The sequence below is a fragment of the Microcaecilia unicolor genome, chromosome 2 (assembly GCF_901765095.1).
Source record: "Microcaecilia unicolor chromosome 2, aMicUni1.1, whole genome shotgun sequence".
NCBI classification, from domain to species: Eukaryota; Metazoa; Chordata; class Amphibia; order Gymnophiona; family Siphonopidae; genus Microcaecilia; species Microcaecilia unicolor.
Genome location: NC_044032.1, coordinates 256,379,597 through 256,401,467, shown reverse-complemented (window position 1 = coordinate 256,401,467; position 21,871 = coordinate 256,379,597). Strand labels below are relative to the sequence as shown.

At 45.9% G+C, this 21,871-nt stretch overlaps 1 protein-coding gene across 3 annotated transcripts; it reads right to left on the bottom strand.

Annotated features, from left to right (window-relative positions):
- Nucleotides 1–465: 465 nt before the first annotated feature.
- Nucleotides 466–21,784, bottom strand: CCDC115 (coiled-coil domain containing 115). 3 transcript variants are annotated; one of them, XM_030193979.1, is made up of 6 exons: nt 21,709–21,784; nt 21,068–21,216; nt 12,318–12,421; nt 8,094–8,215; nt 5,857–6,066; nt 466–5,111 (listed from the first exon to the last, which is right to left on the bottom strand). In XM_030193979.1, the coding sequence occupies exons 2-6, from the start codon at nt 21,191–21,193 to the stop codon at nt 4,987–4,989; spliced, it is 687 nt and encodes a 228-aa protein (XP_030049839.1). In that variant the 5' UTR covers nt 21,194–21,216; nt 21,709–21,784; the 3' UTR covers nt 466–4,986. The 3 variants fall into 3 exon arrangements, with proteins under 3 accessions (XP_030049839.1, XP_030049838.1, XP_030049840.1); XM_030193978.1 differs by having other exon boundaries at nt 21,660–21,766; XM_030193980.1 differs by lacking the exon at nt 21,709–21,784 and adding an exon at nt 21,644–21,689.
- Between the last annotated feature and the right edge of the window lie 87 nt (nt 21,785–21,871).

Here is a 21,871-nt window from a genome sequence, read left to right as displayed (position 1 = left end):
TCCTAGCTGCCTTTGTTAAATGCTGACGTGATACATTTCCTTTGTATTTTCACTCCAGTTACTAGCTCAAATTTGATCATGTTATGATTACTGTTACCTCTCATATTATGCCCTGCAATCCACTAAGGACTAGATCTAAAATAGCTCCCCCTCTTATCGGTTCCTGGACCAAACTGCCCCATGGAGCAGTCATTTATTTAATGTAGGAACTTTACCTCCCTAGTATGTCCTGATGTGATACTTATCCTGTCAATACTGGGGTAATTGAAATTACCCATTATTATAAGTTATCAAATTTCTGTGAACGTTTCATTATCTGTCTGTGATTTTGGCCAGAGAGATGGTAACCTATCCCGAAAACTATTCTGTTTCCCCAACATAATGGAATTTCTACCCATAAGGATTTCACATTGCAATCCATTTCCTACAGAATTGTTATTATTTATTTCCAAATTACTATACACATTAACTGAGAAGGTAGTGTACAATCTAAAAGAAATCAATATAGAAGGAATTACAAATATTGATAGGAAAAAACTCACCCGTAGCAACAAATCAGTACATACGAATCCAGCATTCAGCACAGGACCCGGTTGACTGCAACCCACAAAGACCCCAAAATCAGTCCGAATATGCCTGTTTGACTCAATTCCCTCTGATATAGCACCCCCCCCCCTCCATTTTGATCAACTCTGTTTTGGTATGTCAATTTAACAGTTATTTATTTAATTAGTTTTCACTGTTATACAATACGTTAATATTAGCATTCTGGTTACCTGCACATTTCAATGCGCACGCACAAAGGGAATTTTCTCCATATAACAAAGTATAACAACCATAGCCCTCACTCACTTGTGATTCCACAGTCCACAGCCATGACAAGAACTGCCAAATTCAACTTTGCCATAGAACTGAGGGACGACATGAGCCAGGTCCGAAGCCAAGGGATTATAGATGGCTAAGTCTGTTCATGCACATCTATATCTTCCCCCCATCTCTGCCCCCTCCCCATACACTTCCTCCTCTGCAGACTAAAGCAACTCAGGTTTGAAACATGCTGCATTATGGGGTCCCTGCATGGTGAAAAGCAACAGATAGGTCCCAAGTGGCAGAGGCGGACACTACCAGCTCAAACTGCCACTAGGAAGGGGGAGGGGGGGAATCAGCAGGGAGAGGGTGGAAAGGGAGAGGCAGGGATTTGAAAAGATGGAGGGTAAGAGGAGGGGACTAGTGCAGTGGGGAGCTGAGGTGAACAGAGGGGATCATTTTTTGTGACAATTTGGGGTGGGGGTCAGGGTGATATGGAGAACAAAGGAATGAGAGAGATTAGCATGGGGGGGGGGAAGATGGCTGCATATCCTTGTCCTCCTTCCCTCTTCACTCCTGGATACTCTCCTTTCCTTTTACCCCATCCCCATCGCCAGTACCTTTCTATATCTCCTCTCCATGCCCCTGTCCTTTCCTCTCTCACCATCCCCCATTTTCACTCCTACTGTTCCCTGTGATTCACGGGCAGACGCTCAAAACTCCGGTGCTGTACTGAACAGCGAAGGAGAAATTGCGCAAGAATAGTGCGCCAACACAACTCCCTAATGCTCAGGGCTAATGAGATGCAAATATAGGCACGCTCATAGCATTGAGCATTAGGGAGTTCCGCGGGTTGACAGTGTCTGGCGTATGCACTCAAGAATTGTGCATTAAGCACAGCTCTTAAGCACATGTCCAGAACGCCAGAGGAGGAGGAAGGAAGCAGCTGTGTAAAAGCAATAGCTAGGATCCACATCAGTGTTTTATAGAAATGCTAAGTAGTAGTAGTGTTTGGAGAACAAACCCTGATGCATGGCTCCACTTGTCTGCAATTCAAGATTAAGTAAGTTTGGAGGAAGATATAAAATAGGAGAAAATCCCCTGGCTGCTATTGACTTGGAAGTCCAAACTGACAGGCTAATACAAAAATAGCTAATAAAAACCCTGGAGCAACCCCCCACAACAATTCTTCTTGCAAAAGTAATACTCCAAAGTAGTTTCTATTTGCTTTTTCTCTTGACTTAGGGGTAGCTCCTGTTTTTGAGTTTCTTTTTCTCTCTGTAGTATCCTTTGACTTGCTGCACCAGGAGGAGGGGAGAGGGGGCCATCTCCTGCACCCTTACACCAGCTGTGACCTGGCATAGGGTTTGTAGCTTGTTTGGCATGCAGTTCGTTGAGCATTACGGATGAATAAGGGAATTACCTAATCAGCTTGCATTTGCATGCTCATTTGTTGTGAGCTGGCGAGCTCATTGCTTCATACGCTCACCAGCTCTCAGCATTCTACGCTAGCAAATGCAGGCGCTAGTGGTCTCTAGCGCCCGCAGCAGACTCCAGCTTTACCCTGGAAAAGCTAATGGGTGGTCAGGAGCTGTCGGAACTGCATATGACAGCCTCTCAGACTTCAGCGATCCTGTATTAAGAGTTGGCTAAACTGACCTCCTGTTGCGCTTCTTTGCTGCTGCTAATAACAGCCTAGTGGAGACAGTTTCTGTCAAAACCTGCTTTTCACTCAAGGAAGAGAACGGGGTGAAGGGAGACAATCCATAAACACTGCTGAAGGTTCGCCGAGCACAGCTGCTGGGCTTATAGTATTGGAGGTCTCCCTCTCTCTCCTGAAGATGAATGGGCCGAGATGCAATTCGTGCATTACAAACTCTAGATTTCACAATACAAATGAGATTCGCTGGGTGCCAGGTGGCGATTCCTTCTCAAAAAGGGAGCCTGTCTCAAGCTGTCTTTTGCAGGCATCGGTAGCTCTCAGCAGACAACATCCCCTACCGAAAATATCAACTCCTTATTTTAGGAGCGTAAAGCAACAAGGTGCATGTCACCTTCCCACAAAGGACCGAGCAGACTTTTAAAGCCTTTAGCTTTTACTCCTTGTCCTTCAAAGGCTCCCCACTTGTCTGCGTGTATGAGAGCCATGCTTAACGATGGGCTGCTCTGCACAAGGTAAGCTGACCACTGGCTTCCCCCATATCGCATGCAAATGAGTTGGGTCGCAAAAGCAACAAGCAGCTCATTTGAATGCAGTTCTCTGTGGGAATCCTTCGGTATTTCCAAATTGGTAATGGTTAGCAATTTGGAAATACAGACAGATTCTTAACAGGGACCTTTGTGCACTTGGCACTGAGCTTGCCTCAGCTGTGCTCGCTGGGTATTAAATAGATATTTTTGAATATGCTATGAGGGACTTCTGGGACTAAGGCAGAGGGAAGGGCACTGGTGTGATGTGCTTGATAACACTGTCATTAAGTACCTGCAGATTAAAATGGTTTCTGGAAGTGGGGGAGGAGGTGTCAAGCTTTTTTGTTTTATGCTAATGCATCTTCAACACAATTTGGTGGTTCCTGGTAGAGGCTAACCAAAATTTGGTTTTGTTTATGGCGTCAAAACCGACCCAAAATCCTTTTTCTGCCCAGTTTCAGTTTTGGCGAAAAGGGTATTTTAATTTTCACCCATGTTTTCAGTTTCAGCCAAAAATTATGTGTTTTCAGTAGAAGGCCAAATTTATGCTTTGCCCTGTTCTCCCTTCCTCCCTTCCTTCCCCCACCCCCCCAAGTGCTTCCCTACAGTTCCTGGTGGTCTAGAGATGTAGTTGAGGCATGAGCAGTCCCAGGTTACGCCTACTGGTATGGCTATTCTTATGTTCTTATCGCTCCTGCCCAACTACATCACAAGACCACCGGGAAGTTTTTTTTTGGGGGGGGGGGGGGGAGGAATGTACTACCCTTCATATTCTCTTATTTTTGGACTGCAATTGCAAGTAATGTAGTTATGATCGTGCACAGCAGTTTATATGGTAAATAGAGCAGGGGTGTAGCTAGACACCCAATTTTAGGTGGGCACGAGAATCCTGTCCCCTATCCGGCATCTCAATCTCCCCTCTGACCCCAAAGAGACCGGAAGTCCATTACCTCTCCCCCGCCCTTCTATACCTTTTAAAGTCTTCATGTCTTTACCAGCAGTGATTCATACTCGCTGCACATGCTGGCCCCAAGCTGACCTGGTCCCGCCTATGCAGAAACAGGAAATTGTATCAGAGGGAATGTTCGGGGTTGGCATGTGCAGCGTGTATGAGTTACTGCTCACCGCCAGCAAAGGCATTAAAAGGTACAGGAGACGGAGTTGAGAAATGCTGGAACACCTGTGGGGGAGGGAAAGGAGATATGCTGGGAGCCCCTCAACTGGCAGGGCTTGGGGGGGATGCGCCACTATTAGGTGGGCCTGAGTCCACCCATGGTTGCGTCACTGAAACAATGTGCTCTAAATAAATGCTTTTGATACAAAGTTTTAGCAGCAATTTAAGTCTGTAAATTTGGGATAAGCCTCTCTGTGAAGTTATGATGTCAGCTGTCACTCCGCGTGCGACACACAGTCAGCCCCTGTAAAAGCACGGTGGCTTTTAGTTTCAGTTTTCATTAGCTGTGGTTCACATGTGCAGAGGCTATTTTACTTGGAGGTAAAATACAGTCTTCCATTATTTGAATGCTTAGATTTAGCAGAGAGATGCAGATTGTAAGCGCTGACAGTCCCCAGTGGTCCTCACTGGTTCACATTCACACAACCAAACTTGAGTTTTCAGTTTCGGTTTCAGCTGAAAGCTTTCAGACAGTTTTAGGGGTGGTATCAGTGTCTGCCAAAACTGAAAGAAAACATTTTCAGTTAGCCTCTAGTGCCTGGTCTTTCTTTCATTCAGTTTTGATTTTACAGCTTATGCCTGGAACCACCTCACACAATTTTATTCTCTTGCAAAACAGGTCTCGTATTCCATACTCCATAACCATGAGTACAAAACACAAAATATCTTCTGAAACTTCTAATTCTTTGCTCAAAGTTTCTGCCATGAAATATGAATTATTGTCCTTAAGCCCCAGGCAGTCAGGCTTCCTCATCTCCAGGGAAGGTGAGAGACCTCCAGTTGCAAACAGGGCCAGACAGCCACCAGCTTGGCTCTTAGGGAACATGGGGTTGGTCCTGGCTCAGTAGCTGCTTTTTCTTCTCCAAGAGGGCTCGATACTGCTCCTGGATGACTTCAATGCTGCTCTGTAGCGTGGCAATATCCCCTGCCAGAATGAGGCCTGCGAAAGAAGGATCAGGAAATGAAGGGACTACAGAGAGACATGTAAAGAGGCAAGCTTATAAGAAGGCACCCACATTTACTTTCACGGGGAAGTGTACAGTTATGCGTGTAAGAAGCAGCAAAACACCTAAGCTCTATTCTGTAGAGACGCGTGTATGTGCTAAGGGGGGCATAGATGGGGCCTGCCACTTACACCCACCACATACTTAAGTTATACACGCTTACAATTACACCAGGCCTATAGCCACCAAATGTTAGGCATGCTGACATCTGGTCTTGCTAGTATCTATACCAGAGTCTGGGCACCCATATGCCATTACAGAATAGCTCTCATCGTGTGGCATCAGGGTGCCGTACAAGGAGATGTCCATTCATAGAATTACCCCCCTAGAGCCCATCCAGACATTTTACCCTACAGCTGTGTTCTCAATTTAGTCCTCAGGATACACCCAGCCAGTCAGGATTTTAGGATATCCACAAATTACATTAGCATGCATACACTGCCTCCATTCTGTGCAACTCTATCTCATGGACATCCTGAAAATCAGATGTGCCCGAAAGACTGGGTTCAGAACCCCTGTCCTACACCTGCAAAGACCCAGACCGTAACCAGACTGTCCCTCCTGGGCATGTTACCCTATAAATTCGGAGGCCCAGGCCCCAAATAGCATGTTCCTATTGGGTATTTTACCCTATAGATACAAAGGCCCAGGCCATCAAATGTCTCTCTTTTAAGCTGTCACCTTTCTTAAAGCTGTTTTGAGCCTGCCTCAGGCTCTGTGGTACCAGGATACCAAACCATTTCAAAGGATTCTGGGCTGAAGCCAATCCATCCCCTTGCCAGGCACCCTCCAATTCTTCACCGCTCGTGGAATTGAGTTTTTCTGTGGGAATGTCGCTGGACAGAGGAGGATCATCTTTTTTTGAGAGGCCACCCTTCCGTCGCCGCAGAGCTGGATAAGCAGGAAGAATAGATATTGGTTGTTTATCCTTACACATTTTGTGTGAAAGCCTGTAGACATGTACTGCATGGAAGTGTATTTAAGGGAGAGTGGAACACCTTTCTGGGGATAAGGAAACCAGCCAAACTCTGCTGCCAGCTCCACCCCAAGCTTCCTCCACTGATTTCTTAATTTATGCCTACATTTAAAGTAATTCCTTCTTAGAAGTTTAGTCCTTAATACATTGTAATGGTGGGACGTAGATTAGATTGCTATCAGACATGAATGGAGAAAGGGGGGATGGGGAGGCGGGGGGGATTTTATAGGAAAAATAAGGAGTCATTGAGGAGCTGGAATCTATTGGGACAAGGAATAAGAAAAGATATGTAAAGCCTCTCAATAGTAACATTGATGTTACTAAGACTTATAAGTGTTGTTGAAACCACAGAATTTATAAAATTGGCTGGGGAATGTTTGGGAACCCAGACTTCCTCATTATTTGTCAGATATGTGTTGTAATCATAATGAGAGATATTGCTCTTGCACTGTAGTTAATAAAGTATGTTAGTCTATGACTCTGTAAAGGAGGAGAGGGATATTATGTAATAGAAAAGATGAACATCTGACAACGTTAATGGTTGTATTATTTTATTTGTTCAATACAAATTGTTTAAATATAAAGTAATTCCTTCTTTAAAATGTTCTATGCACAAATATGAGGAATGTGTTCCAAGGCTGACATATTCCAATCACTACTTTGAAATAAATAAAATATTTGTAACTGTGTAAGGTCCCAGTTTCTCACACTTTTCTCTTGCTTATTGTCTCTTAACTTTTTCCAGGGTCTTCTTTCCATTTTCCCTCTCATCTTTCTTCTTCCCCTATACTTTGTTTTTCCTTCTTTCTCAACTTGTCTCCCTCTTTTCTCATCTCACCAACCAGTTTTCCATCTTGGTCTCATCCCCTTTCCAAACCTCCTATTTTCACATTTCTCTTTCCTCATTCTATCTCCCCCTCCCTATTCCTCTGTACTCACCACCTCCTCCCCAGGTCCACTTCATTCTGTTGCTCATCCCCTCCCTGGCCTCCAGCTCTTTTTTTTTCATTTCTTACCACTCTTGATTAACCCCCTACCCAGTCTCCTATTACCTGTCATCTCCTCCCCAACCAGGATTTCCAGCCTCTAATTCCTTCACAGACTCAACTCTCTTTTCTGTGTCTTAGCAAATCTCCATTCTTTTTCACTGCTTCTCTGTTCCGGGGCAGAGAGAGCATGGAAACGAACGACGCTGACCGGTGCGCGGCACCCCCCCCCCCCCAGCGGCGTGCCCCCTGTGCGGACCGCCCCCCTCTTGGTATGCCACTGTGTGTACCCATTAGTGCCCAATGTTCCCATTTTGTTCCCACATATGGGAACATTGGGCACTAATGGGTTAAATAGTACAGTACACTAACAGAAAAAAAGAAGGACAGAAGGACCGGTCCAGTCTGCAGCAAGAGGAGCAGCAGTAATAGGAGGAAGGATGGGAAGGGGGCTAAGACTCGGGACATTACAGGGGTGAAGAAGACTTTGAACAGCAATCAGAAAAATTGGTCCGGTCAGGGCCTCAGCGATCCACCCCATTCCAATGCCTATGATGGGTGCTCTTGAGGCTATCCCTTCCTCCACCTTTCTAGAAGGTCAGATATGACCCAGGGTGGGAGGACTGGTCCTTGGGACAGTCTTTGCTGGGCAGTGAAAGCTACAGTAGCGGTAACTGGACTTATAATGCCCCATATGGACTGCAAATCTCTGCTATCCTCAATGGAACATATAAACGGGATCATCTAAGAGGGTACGCAGAGCGCTGCAAACTTTTGGAACGTTGCCAACCCCTGAATTCTGCTCCCTTACCCCAGGCCTAGTAAGCCTCTGTGGATATTCAGGTGTTTATGTCTAAAAGGCACTTGGGATATCATTTACAGGAAAGCTCCAGGTGACGAAAGAACAGCAGAAGCAGCAGCATTACCAGTTCTGTCCTAGAGTGCTCTGTACTGACCTTGTTCTTTGGAGCCGAGCTCCTGCACTTCTGGTTTCTCTAGCAGGCCCTTAGCTGGAGTATGTTTCTTTCCAGCTTCTATGTTTCCCACCTCAAAGGACCAGCTTCCATTCTCACAAACACTGTGCAGGAATAAGCAAGAAGTATCACACAGCAGAACTCTACAAATCATATTCATAGACTGCATACCACAAGTACAGACCCTAAACAGAAACCCCCATCTCTGTACTATGAGCTGTATCTCTCACGTCTTATAAAAGTTGCTCTCTGGCATAGTGAAAATGAAATTAAAAGCCTGAGATTTGTTCTTGCTCACAGCAGCCAGATATTACATAACACCATTCTAAATATACAGGCCTGACTCCTGTGTCAAAGACCAAAGACAGGAATGTGTGAGAGATGTAACTTGCTCTGTCTGTCTTTTACCTAGTTCAAACAAAACAAATCTATTCACAGGGAACACCCTCTACATAAACCCACAATAAATTCCCAATAATGGGATTACAACAAATATATTGAAGACATGCGTGTCCAATATTTGCAAAAATCAAAACAAAAATGAATTTAAATTAAATGTGAAAAGAGACCTCAGTGTGAATTTAGGAGCAACAAAAATTGCTCAATTTCTTGGCAGCCTTCAATACCGTAGATCATAATATCATGCTTACAAGACTGGCAGAAACAGGTATTAAGTGGCACAGTACTTACTTGGTTCAAATCCTATCTGTCAGATAGACAACAACCAGTTCTGTTCAGCAACAGCACATCATTACCTTGGGCACTGAACTGTGGGGTGCCACAGGGATCCATACTGTCTCCCATTTTATTTAATATCAACCTCAAGCCTCTGGCTGAACTACTTCGGTCAATGGACACAAAATTTTACATCTAGGCTCAGTGGTGTGTTGGTAAATGTTTAACAGGTTCTCTCTCCCTGGTCCACCTCTGCGCCCCCCCACCCTCCCAAATTGCAGAGCTAGCTATAGGGGGGGGGGGGGGGCAATGCATTACTCCAGGAAAAAAATTAAATGATCCCAGGTTCCAATCTAATTCATGTTTAATGTGAGATAAAATGCCATAAATAAGTAAATAAATATAAACTTTTAACGTTGAGCACCTGATTCTCAAAGTGGACATATTCCACACACTATAATGAAAATAAAATGATTTTTTTTCTACCTTTGTAGTCTGGTGACTGTTTTTCTGATCATGCTGGCACAGTATCCGATTCTGCTGCTATCTGTCCTCTTAAATGGAAAGGAAGCTCTGGAAACGGAGTTATTTCTTTACTTTCCGCCTTTCTTCTTCATTTCTTGCCCTACATCCGTAAGTAAAAGCTGGGTCCTCCGCAGACTTGACTGTCCAGTGGATCCAGCTTCTGCCTATTTTCTTCATCCATGTGCAGTTTTTCTCCTCTCTTCCTTTTCCCTCATCTCATTCCTTACTCTTCCCTCCCCTCCATCCATATCCAGCATTTCTTCTCTCTCCCTTCTCTCTCCTCCAGCCATGTCCAGCAACTCTCCTCTCCCCCCTGCCCTCCCCTCCATCCACCCATGTCCAGCAATCCCTCCTCTCCATCCAGCCATGTCCAGCAACTCTCCTCTCCCCTGCCCCCTCCATCCATCCATACCCAGCAATTCTCTCCCCTGCCCCCTCCCTCCAGCCACCCATACCCAGCGATTCTCTTCTCTCCCCTGCCCCCCCTCCAGCCACCCATGCCCAGTGATTATCCTCTCCCCTGCCCCCCCTCCAGCCACCCATACCTAGCGATTATCCTCTCTCCCCTGATTACCTCCGTCAAAGCGGCCGCATTATTGAAAGCCTTGCCCGTCTCTAGCCTTCCCTTCGAGTTCGTTCCCTCAGTCCTGCCCTCGTGGAAAGAGGAAATGATGTCAGAAGGTGGGACTCTGAGGGAACGAACTCACGAAGGGAAGGCTAGAGACAGGCAGGGCTTTCAATAACGCGGCGTCTTTGACGGAGGTAATCAGGGGAGAGAGGAGAATCGCTGGGTGGCGCAGGCAAACAACGGTAGTGGTGGGAGGTGAGGTAAACGGGGTAAGCATGGCTTGTGGCGCCCTCCTGCCATGCTTACCTTGTTTACCAGAGCCGGCTCGCTGTGCTGAACAACTGGCTCACAAGATCTTTAAAAAATTAACAACCGGCTCTTGCGAGCCGGTGTGAGCTGGCTCCAGCACACCACTGTCTATGCTGATGATGTGCAACTACTCATACCCACAGAACCAGCTCTACCCACAGCTCTCAGTAAACTGACTGCCTGCCCGCAACTCAGGAATGAGTAAACAACAAACTTTGCCTGAATCCAAATAAAACAGAGATTTTTGGGATACCAAACAAAAGTGGACAAAATACCAGACTTCAAAATACCTTTTGGGAAGTATGATCTCCCCCTAAAGTCACAGGTCAGGAATCTTAGGATATTGCTAGACTCATCACTCATTCTGATCCCACAAATTCAAACAACCTTCAAAAATTGTGTCTATGATTTATGGCAGCTAAGAAATCTCTTTTCATATATTGAAAAGACGAGTTTGACCACAGTGGTCCATGCCATAACATCACGACTAGACCACTGTAATGCCCTGTACACTGGCCAAACCAAAAAGAGTTTGCATCAGCTCCAACTAAAGCTGCAGAATTACTGATGGAAGGCTGCAAGTGGCACAACCACATCACGCCCTTCCTGCAAAAGCTACACTGGTTACCTTACAGGGCTAAATTTAAAACTCTTATGTTTGATTTTCAAGGTCCTCAGACAAAATAGGCCAGAGTACTTAAAGAATAACTTAGCCCTTTACATACCTTTAAGACCTCTAAGATCTTCTCAAGGAGAACTCACCCACTTGTCAGAGGTGCAAATGGATTAGGCCCCGCGATGGCGCTGCCAGTGTCCTCACATGGCTGTGTCAGAAAGTATTGCTTAATTTTGTTAGGACGTTTCGACTAGAGAATGACACAGGGACCCGCAGTGACCGCGGGGATGGGGACTGAGACGGAGACAGATCCCAAGGGGACAGAGCCCACGGGGACAAACTTTGTCCCCGTGTCATTTTCTACTTTGAAGCCTGTTAATGAACTGAACTGTTATTTATGTTTGAGTGATGCAGACAATATTTTGAGTTTTTGGAAAAAACAAGCAAACATGCTGGTCACAACTAGAAAAATTTGCATGGGGGATCCGTATATCCTGCTACCAGCACATCTTCTAAGAAGACATCTTCTATTGCAGGAAGGACTGTGGAAGACAGGAGAGCTAGACTGAATCCTGAGATTGTTGATGACTTCTTATTGATCCACAGATGCTTCATAGGGCATATTTCTCCCCTCTAGGGGATAAAGCTATATTTTGTACCCTTGGACATTTTAACAGGGTGGATTAGGATTCCTTGGGGTAATAGAAATCAGCTATTGTTGGGGCTGGAAGGGTAGAGGGTGGTGGTGAGGAGGGTTATTACAGCTGCTTGCCGTTATTATTGTTTTCTATTTGTAATTTATACACAGTAGTTTCACAGCATATTGTTCCTTTTTATACTTTAATAAAAAGATTTAAATATAAAATCATAATTGTTTAAGGCTTCTGCAGATGAGGACAGAGCCCATGGGGGCAGGGACGGGGACAGGGCAGGGACAGAACCTGTGGAGATGGGGTGGGGATGGAGACAGAACCCACAGGGGCAGGGATGGGGACAAACTTTGTCCCCGTGTCATTCTCTTCTCTCGACATCCCAAACACTTGATTCCAGATGGCAGGAAATATCGGGAAGGTAAGGATCGCAACGGATCTCACAAATCCACCGGGATGCACAAATTACTCAAATTATTCTGGGAAACTCAATCAGAGTCTCAGGCTAAGACTGCCATCGCTCTGACGATGACACCAGAAGTCTAAATTCAATTTTGTTTTGATTTTTGCAAATATTGGACACACTTGTCTTCAATATATTTGTTTTACCTAGTTCAGCCTGTTCTGTTTACAGGTTAGAATCACTTGTCAAACAAACTCCCACATTCTTGTACCACTGGCTACTGCAGAATGACAGTAGAATACTAAGCTTGGGATGTGTTCTGTCTGCAGCTGGTATGGTCATACAGCAGATATTACTGAAGACAGCTTACAGAAACTTCCCTTTTCCTCCCCACCCCCAAACTTTTTAATGTCAGTGCAATCCAGTTTAAACCTCCTTTGCTCCATCCTGTGCCTCTTACCATGTACGGATGTGGACAGATGGTGTCATTTGATGCCCATACTGCAAGGAGGAGACAGACTTGTTCCCCATTGCAAAGCGGCTTTGAGAGAGGGAGAGCCACCCCTGTCATGGAAACACAAGCTGTCAGGATCAGCAAGAGTACAGATAACGCCAGATATTCCATGCAATAATTGTACAAAAAGTTATTGAGACATAAGAGGGGAGGGGGTAAAATGACATTTCAATTCCTAGCCAAAAATATTCCACCTTGTCCCCAGGGGAGTTTTACCACGTGTATACTCAGTAGTGTTGGCTCTTCCACCCTGCACCTATGGGAGAGCAAGGCCATGGGGATGGGTGTTCATCGGTCCTGCCTGATCGGTGAGAAGGAAGAAAGTTGGTTACCTGCATGAGGAAAGGAGGGCTTTGGTCTGGTCCACATGTTAGAGGAGAAGAAGGGAAACTCAAGACCTAATGCTTTCTGGGGGGGGGGGGGGGGGGGGGTTGTGCAGCAAGGAAGGATTAAAAGAGGTAACACAAAGGAAAGATGGAGGGCGAAGAAGTACGAGTGGCGGGAGGGCAGAGTGAGGAGAGATTGGGGAGAAGGTGAGGGATAACAGGGAGATGATAGGGTATAGGTGACCCACTCCAGCTAGGTAACAGATGATGGCAGAAAATGACCTGCACGGTCCATCCAGTCTGCCCAACAAGATGACATACAATATTTGTGGGAGGGTTAGGGGTGGGGATATAATATTTTCAGTGCTTATACTTTAAAATCCTCAGCTGACTGTGTGTTCTGATTGTAGCTAGGGTCAAGTTCTCAAGATATTGCCGCAAGGCCACAGAATCTGAAGACCACTCTGAGCGAGCAGGTACTATACAGGGCCACATTTGCCTTCTCTATCTGTCCCACCTGTAGCTCTCCTCCTCTACTGCTGACCTGCACTCTGAGATCTGTACATCTGCTTGGGCTGTAACTCTGAGGTCTCCTAATGAAGAGCAAGACCTTGCTTACTACTGGCACTATGCTGCTCACATGGGAAATGAGCTGCAGGGCCCAGACAAAATGCACATAAGAGGGAACAGAGAGAATGAAAAAAACTGAATGACAGGGAAGAGAAAAGAGTGGATAGAGAGGTGAGAGGAAAAAGTCTTTTGGAGGGGAGGAACAGTGTGCAAGAAACAGAATAAGAAAAATAATTAAAAACAGAAGAGAACAAGAAATAACAAGAAAGACCCTAAGCAGATATGCACACTGGAGACTGGAAAATACTGTATGTTTAGAAGGACAAAGTTTGGAAGTTTAATAATTAAAGTTGATCTTGTGCACAACAAGCGATACACAGAAATATAAAAGTCCATAAATTCTTAGAATAAGTCAGAACACCCCTCTGACCTGCTCCACCTGCTGCAGGAGACATCAAGCCTTGCTCGTGGCTACAAACATGTTACACTTCCGATCCTCCTCACACCCCTGCCAAAGCCCAACCAGCCACCTCCAATCATTTTCTGGGGCAAATCATGATCACCACCCTTCAAATTTCACCAGCTCCCCGATGGAAGATTTTCGGCCAGGAATTGACATGTTCCCAGTGGCGTACCAAGGGGGGGGGGGGGGGGGGGGGGGGGCGGTGGGGGCGGTCCGCCCCGGGTGCCCGCCGCTGGGGGGGTGCTGCGCGCCGGTCAGCATTGTTAATTTCCATGCTCCCTCTGCCCCGGAACAGGAAGTAACCTGTTCTGGGGCAGAGGGAGCATGGAAACGAATGACGCTGACCGGCGCGCGGCACCCCCCAGCGGCGTGCACCCGGGGGTGAGGGGGTGTCGCGCTGCACGAGGGGGGGGGGCGGGGCGCATCGGCGATCCGCCCCAGGTGTCAGCGCCCCTAGGAACGCCACTGCATGTTCCCATCATACTGTAATCAACATTTGTGTATTCACTATATGGAAATAAAACTAAGTTGCTTACCTGTAGCAGGTGTACTCCGAGGACAGCAGGCACACATTCGCATATGTGGGTGATGTCATCCACAGAGCTCAGTGTGGACACTGCCATAGTTCACCGTCACTTTAAAACTTTGAGGCAGTGCCCCCACTGCGCCTGTGCGAGTACCTTCCCTCCCAACGTTCGAGTACAGGACCAGCAGTACAGTACTAAAGCTAAGAAGACAACTCCAAGGGGAGGAGGGATGTGAGAATATATGCCTGCTGTCTTCATAGAACACCTGCTACAGGTAAGCAACTTTGCTTTCTCCGAGGACAAGCAGGCATAATATGTTCACATGTGAGACTCATTAGCTACCAGGCTCACAACATAAATGATTTGGGGTTTGTTTGTTTTTTAGGCACCTAAACAGACAGTGAGCCTGGTTGAAAAAAAAAAAAGGCCAAAGGGTGGAGTTGACTTTTAAGTAGTAAAGATTCTGCAGGACTGCTTGTCCAAACCAGCTATCCCACTTATAATGCTGCTCTAGACAGTAGCAAGCAGTGAAGGTGTGGATAGAAAACCATTAAGTCACTTTGCAAATTTCTTCAATGGAAGCAGAGTGGAGATGAGCTACTGAAGTCGCCATGGCTCTTACATTGTGAGCCGTGACTCAACTATGTAGGGTCAACCCAGCCTGAGTATACGTGAAGGAGTTACTGTCAGCCAGCCAAGCAGAGATAGTATGTTTTGTGGTGGCTATCCCTAACCTGTTAAGGCTGAAGGAAACAGAAAGCTGGGAGGACTAACTAGGGGGTTTTGTATGCTCCAGATAACACGATAAGAGGATGTTTGCAGTCTAAGGTATGAAGTGCCTTGGACGATAACTCTAGGAGAAGAGGGAACCAGATTTGAAGTGGCCAGTAGGGAGCAATAAGAATCATGGTCCCTTGATCTTGACGCAGTTTGAGAAGAGTTTTCTCTATGAGAAGTAGTAGGGGAAAGGCGTATGGTAATGGGTCCATTACCCAGTAGAGCAAGAAGGCCTCTGGGGCTGTACGGTTGGAAGCATATATCCTGGAACAAAGCGGGGGAGTTTGTTGTTCTGAGGACAAGTGAACGGTCTATCACTGGGGTTCCCCACTGCTGGAATATTCAACAAACTACAGAGATGCTGAGGGACCATTTGTGAGGCTGAAAGACTCTGTTCAATTCGACTGCCATAGCATTCTGCTTGTTTGTTCATGTAATACATTGCGACTCGGTTGTCTGTGGAACAAGTATGTGATCTTGTAAAGTTTTGAGTGCATTCCAGATGGCTTGCAATTCCAGGAGGTTGATGTGTCATCATTTATCTCATGGGGACCAAGAACCCTGTGTGTGCAGACTGTTGAGCTGAGCACCCCAACCTACCATGGAGCCATCCGTAGTGAGGACCTTGTGATGTGGAGGGGCTGAAACGGAAGACCCCGGGAAAGATTCTGAGAAACCATTCACCACTGTAGAGAGTGGCATAGTTGTGGAGCGACTCAAATAAGGGCTGAGAATAATCCTGTGGCTTGGGATCACTAAGAGGAGAGTGTCCACCCCTGCCTCAGGTGACAGGGGTGGCCCAAGGCAATCTGCCACCCAAGGCAGAGATGAGATTCCAGACCAGGCGGCAGCAGCATCTCCCCCCCTTCCCTCCTCAATCCTCTTCTCCATGTTTACCTTATTTTATTCTTTTCCAAACGTCATCAGTGATTCCCATAGGCTGCCCTGCTGCGGTGCCACTGGCACCGGCCTCTTCACTCTACTGAACTCTGCCTCTGAGGAAACAGGAAGTTATGCTGCTGCCTTTTAGAAAAGAAAAAAATAAAATAAACGTGGGAAGAGGATTGAGGAGGGAAGGGGAGAGTGCAACCTGAGGCCCCCATCTCAGTTGGCCTAATGGTAGAGCCGCCACTGCACTGAGGAATTTAAACATGGAATCGAGCTAGTGGTGTTACGAGGACTGTTGAAGCCACGTGACTGAGTAGGCGGTGGCACATCTCATGAGCAGATACTTGGGTGGATTTGAACACCTGAGTGGAGAGATGCAGTATGTTTGATCTCTGTTGAGGAAGGAAGGCTCGGTCCTGAGTAGTGTCGAGGAGAGCCCCTATGACTTGTAAGGTCTGGACCAGCTGAAAATGCGATTTGGAGTAACTGATCACAAACCCAAGGAGTTCTAGGAGCCTTAAGGTGGACAGAATGGAAGTGTGTGCTGACTCCCATGAGGCTGTCTTGATTAACCAGTCGTCGAGGTAGGGGAAGATGTGCATGCCCACCTGCGAAGTGTTGCAGCTACCACTATCAGGCACTTTGTGAAGATTCGAGGAGCTGATGCCAAGCCATAAAGTAAGAACTTGTATTGATAGTGCAGAGTCCCATAGCGGAAGAGGAGGAACTTTCTGTGTGCAGGGAGAATAGGTATGTGCATGTATGCCTCCTTGAGATCTAGAGAGCAAAACCAGTTGTTGAGCTGTATCATGGGAAATAGTGATCCCAGGGAAACCATGAAAATTTTTGAGTAGAAATTTATTTAAGACTCACAGATCGAGAATTGGTCGAACACCCCTCTCCCCCCCATGTCTTTTTTTGGTTTGAGAAAAGAATCTGAAATAGAACCCTCGACCCCTGTCCGGCGGAGGAACCGGTTCTATTGTATTCTGCCGGAGGAGGGCCAAGAACTCCTCTTGAAGTAGTGTCATCTGGAGGGAGCTGAAATGAGACTCTCTTGGCGGATAGTCAGGAGGTCTTTTTCCCCACTGCAGAGTGTAACCATGCTCTATGGTACAGAGGTTATGGGAGGCCACCTCTGTTGAAATAGGATGAGTCTTCCCCCTACTGGAAGGTCATTTGGCACAGATAACTGTACTGTGGCAATGCTCTCTAGCAAGGAGTCAAAAACTGGGCTGTTTAGACTGAGGAGGCAGCTGATATTTTTGACTCCACTGCTGCTCGGGACGTGAATGTTGGGGCATAGTTCTTTGAGGTGGAATTGGAGTAAGAGTGTAACGATGCTTGGACATACAGTAACTGGAGCATCAAAATCCTCCTGCAAATCTTCTAGAAGAAAAGGTAGAAGAAGGCTGTGGCCTGGATAGAGTTTTTATAGTACCTGTAAGTTTTTAATTAGGTCAGCCACTTCTTCGACTTTGTCACCAAACAAATTATCTCCACGACAAGGGATGTCCACTAGACGCTCCTGGACAGCAGACTCAAGGTCAGAGACTCTCAGCCAGGCATGCCACACGTTACTACTCCTAAGGCAGAAATATGTGAAGAGACATCAAAGGCATGCATTTCCAGATATTTATGACAATCTAGAACTTTCCTGTGTAGCTTATGGAACTCATCAGCCCTTTCAGAGGAAGGAATTCTGCAAAGGAGAGAATACTCTGCATTAGAGATTTCAAGTAAATTGTGGAATAAAGTTGATAATCTAATATGTGATTGGTTAGCATTGAGGCTTGAAATGTTTTTCTGCCAAGTGTGTCCAATTTTCTAGCTTTTCTGCCTGGACAAGCAGAAGCACGAGATTTCAGACTGTGAGTGCGTTTTAAAGCAGATTCCACAACTAGGGAATGATAAGGTAACTGAGTTTTCTCAAACACAGACATTTCTGTATCATATACATTGTATCAATTTTCTTTGGGGCTACTGAACTGTCAGTGGAGTCTCCCAGTTTGTGATCACAATATTTTTTATAATTGTATGAAGTGAAACAGTAATTCCCTTGTCTAGGAGGAGAGTCAATCTAGAACCTCAAGAATTCTGAACGAGGCTCTTCCTCTGTCTCTAATTTGAAAGGTATGGCTTGAGCTATCTCACGGACAAAGCCAGGAAAGAATATACTTTCTGGAGGAGACCTGTCTCTCAGGTGGCGGAAAAGAATCATATGGGATGCCATAGTACTCTTCAGCTGAGAGGTCCTATGGATCCTGATCTGTCTCCCAGAAGAGGTCTGAGTCTGATTCTTCAAAATACTGCTCTTGGCAAGTATGTCGAAGAGAGTGTTGACTAAAGCGTTGGTCTGCATCGAGGTGTGTCGAGGCAGATGAGTCTCCTAGGTTGGAGAAAGTTCCTCTGCCAATGTCAACGAATGAGTCGGTTGGGTTCATGTTGCCACGACATTCAACTTCAAGCCAGTGTGCGGGACCTCTCCCATGACTGTCTCTCTGATGTATCGACGGGCTGGGGCTGGGGCTGGGATGAGGTTGGCACAAGCACCCTGTAAAGCCTGTATAGACTGCTTATGTAGTAGCCCCGAGAGCTCCACCTTGAGCACAGCCCAGATTTTCTCCTGTACAGTAGGCGTCAGTACTGGCTGAGAAAGCTGTGTGGATGCACCCTAAGATACAGCCTGTGCAGGTGTAGGAGATCTCAAAGGCTCTCAATGAGAAATTAGTTGGAGAGAAGGAAAGCAGTCACTGTGGTATAGACGCTTCCTGTGCGCTGAGATGTCAAAAGCAGGGGAGGTGTTAGAAGAGTGCCTGGAGGGAGAACAATGCTTCTTAGGTTTTTTTATGCTGCAGATTCCTCGATGCATGCAGCACTGACGAAGAGGACGAAGAGTCCTTGTATGGTCACAGTACCGAGTCTGAGATCGGACCGTCTCGATGCTGGGTTGATGCACTTTATGTCAATGCTGATGCAGGTTCCAAGTACCAAATCTCCTGCCATGCTCGATGCAGATGCCGATCCAAAATGTTTTTCACACTGGACTCTTTGGGCTTTAAGGGTCCTCACTTGCATGCACAGGCAGAGGCTACACTGTATGTCACAGTGCTCCAGATCCAAGGACTGAACACACCAGTTATGGAGGTCTGTGCTTGAAATAGTACACTTCTTTAAGCCACTCGACAACCTCATTGATATGCAGAGAACAATGGCCAACTCAAGGTTGAAAGGCTTTATGCCCCAGGGAGCTTGAGTAGTCACATACCCGAATATGATTGACACTTGCTGGGCAAAAGAAGGGCTCAATGGTACCAAAGGCCGAAAAATTAAAGAATGAAGAATAATTTAAAATATGAATAAATTGAACAAAATTAATACAGAAAAAAATATCCCAAAAAAGGGAAGGGGCCAATAGGCAAAAACTTAATACACTGAGGAGAGATTTTACAACCTCTCTGCTCTGCAGAAAAACGAGAGACTGCTGGTCCCGTGCTCCAGCGTTGGGCGGGAAGGCACCCGCGCATGAAGTTGGGGGCACTGCCTCAAAGTTTTAAAGTGACAGTGCACTGATGCAGTATCTACACCAGGCTCTATGGATGACATCACCCACCCACATGTGAGAATATTATGCCTGCTTGTCCTCAGAGAATGCTTAGAATTGATTAATGGCTCACCACCTTTAAACCAATAGTGTAGCTAGAAGTTTATTTCTGGATGGGCCCATGCATTTCTTCTCCACCCCCATGTTGAAAATTCATAAGTTTGCTGGTGGGATCTCAAAGCCCCGCCAGCTAAAGACGTCCTCTGCTGAGCACCCTGGCAGTCTGAACAGCGGGAAAATAAGTGGCGTGCTTCCAGCGTGGCACCCACATGCATGCTCAGTTCATGCACATGAACCGAGCATGCACTGCTGCTGACTTCCCTGCTGTTGAGACAGCCTAGGGTGCTCCAGAGGGTGACTGCTTGGGACCCCGACCAGAACAGGATCATACCTGGTCCTTTATTTTCAACTGTAGGATGCCAAAGGAAAGAAATCCACACACACTCCACCAATAAAAAAATATATACATCAAAGGCCCTTTGGAGAAAGTGGGGGTCCCACTTAATGACAGTGAGTTCATCCAGAACTGTCTCAAAATCCCCCAGGTCCTCTGCTCTTTTATTAAGAATGCATTGTCATAAATTAACTGGTTACATCACAAATCATGGGACATAAATTTTGAACAATCATTGGCTAGATTCTATTCTGCTTACATCTGCAAGTTCAGAGTACTTTCCAGAACTGCTAGTGATTCCAGTATGATTTCAGTAAAAATCTAACATTCACAGGAATGCGGAACTATCATACATTATTCCATGCCCAGACATCTGCATACATTGCATTCACTTCCCTGTTCTCTTCCAAACATGTTTATGTCTAATAAAAGTTTCCTGAATCTGGTAAAGACAGCATTTAGTCATTTTCCGTCTTATTTACTATACTAACATTTAACCTGTAATATTCCTCTCTATGAATGCGGGCGGGGGGACCATTATTTTCAAATATAACCTTAATATCATCAAGGGCATCTTTGGTGGGGCTTGGGGATCCCTGCTAGCAACACCAAGATGCACTGCTGTTGGGTGGGCCTGTCTAAAATGAGTGCCTGCCCACCAGTGGATACGCCACTGCTTTAAACTACTCCTGAATTCTGACATATTACCTTCTATAAGGCATCTTTGTCCTGCTTTATATTAAGTAGGCAACAGACCATACATGTGACAGCAAAGATCCCTCCTCATAAGAGTAAAGCACAAAAGTTAAAAGTACAGGCAGCTTATGTGAGTACTTCAAAGTCATATGCAAGTGAATAACGGCAGACAGGGCACATTCCTTTATCACTGCATGATGGTACGTGTAGCATGTTCCCTCCCCCTTCTCATCAATAAACCAAGCGGACAATGCAGCTCAGCCAGCCTCACCCATTCTCCAGTAAGGTTTGCACTGCATGATGGTACATGTAGCCTGTTCCCTCCCCCTTCTCATCAATAAACCAAGCGGACAATGCAGCTCAGCCAGCCTCACCCATTCTGCAGTAAGGTGTGCAATGCTAAGCCTACCTCCTTAGAATCAGTCACCTGTGTGACCCCTCCAATACTCACCTGTTCAACAAGATTGTTGAAAGTTTGCCTCTTTTCCTGCAGTGTCTCCAGTTCAGACATCAACCTCAACACCAACTGGTCCAGCTCCTGGCACACACCAATCACCTCTTCATCTTCTCCAGCCATTTCCCCACATCTGATGTCACTCCCTTATGAGAGAAAGAGACAAAATTTACACTTATTAGATCAATAGTCAAGGCTCCTTCTACACCTATCACCTTCTAAGAAGAGAAATGTTAATACTGTATGTTTGCCTTTCTAGACCCGTGATGCAGCTCCTAGAGGGACATGTAAGAGACCAGTCCTGGGGAGGGTTATGTTAGTTCAACTCCCACAGGGACCTTGAAAGATTTTAGTTTCTATTTATTTGTGTTATTTATTAAACTTTTAATGGTTTGTTCGCCTGCTTGACAAAATAACAGGCTGCATCTCCTATGTAAAATCAACATTACAAAAACCAGAATGCTTCTGAAGCATATTAACAGTGCGCACATGGATTCTTCTTCTTATTATTATTATTATTTTTTTAGAAATGTTGAAGCAGAACCAGCACGCTCTCAGCATCTTTCTTCCCACCTTCACCCCTCTTTACCCTTGGCAGATCCCCGTCCGATCTTAATTTTGCTCTTCCCACCACTCACTGTCATACGATATGACCTTTTTTTTTCACAACGCGGAAGATCGTCCCCTGGAAACACACCCCAGCCCCCGCCCTCTTCCTTTATACTGGGACAGCAATGAGCGCGATAGGTGGGAGCAAGAGAATCATTCGACCTATCGGGATAAAGAACAACTTCTCGAGCG

Excerpts from the sequence above, each read along its gene's own strand:
- CCDC115 (XM_030193978.1), bottom strand. The coding sequence starts at position 21,714 with ATGACAGTGAGTGGTGGGAAGAGCAAAATTAAGATCGGACGGGGATCT. Across the intron at positions 12,422-21,067 it reads TCAACAATCTTGTTGAACAG|GGGTGGCTCTCCCTCTCTCA; the intron begins GTGAGTATTGGA and ends TTTCCATGACAG. Across the intron at positions 8,216-12,317 it reads TCTGTCCACATCCGTACATG|TGTTTGTGAGAATGGAAGCT; the intron begins GTAAGAGGCACA and ends ATTCCTGCACAG.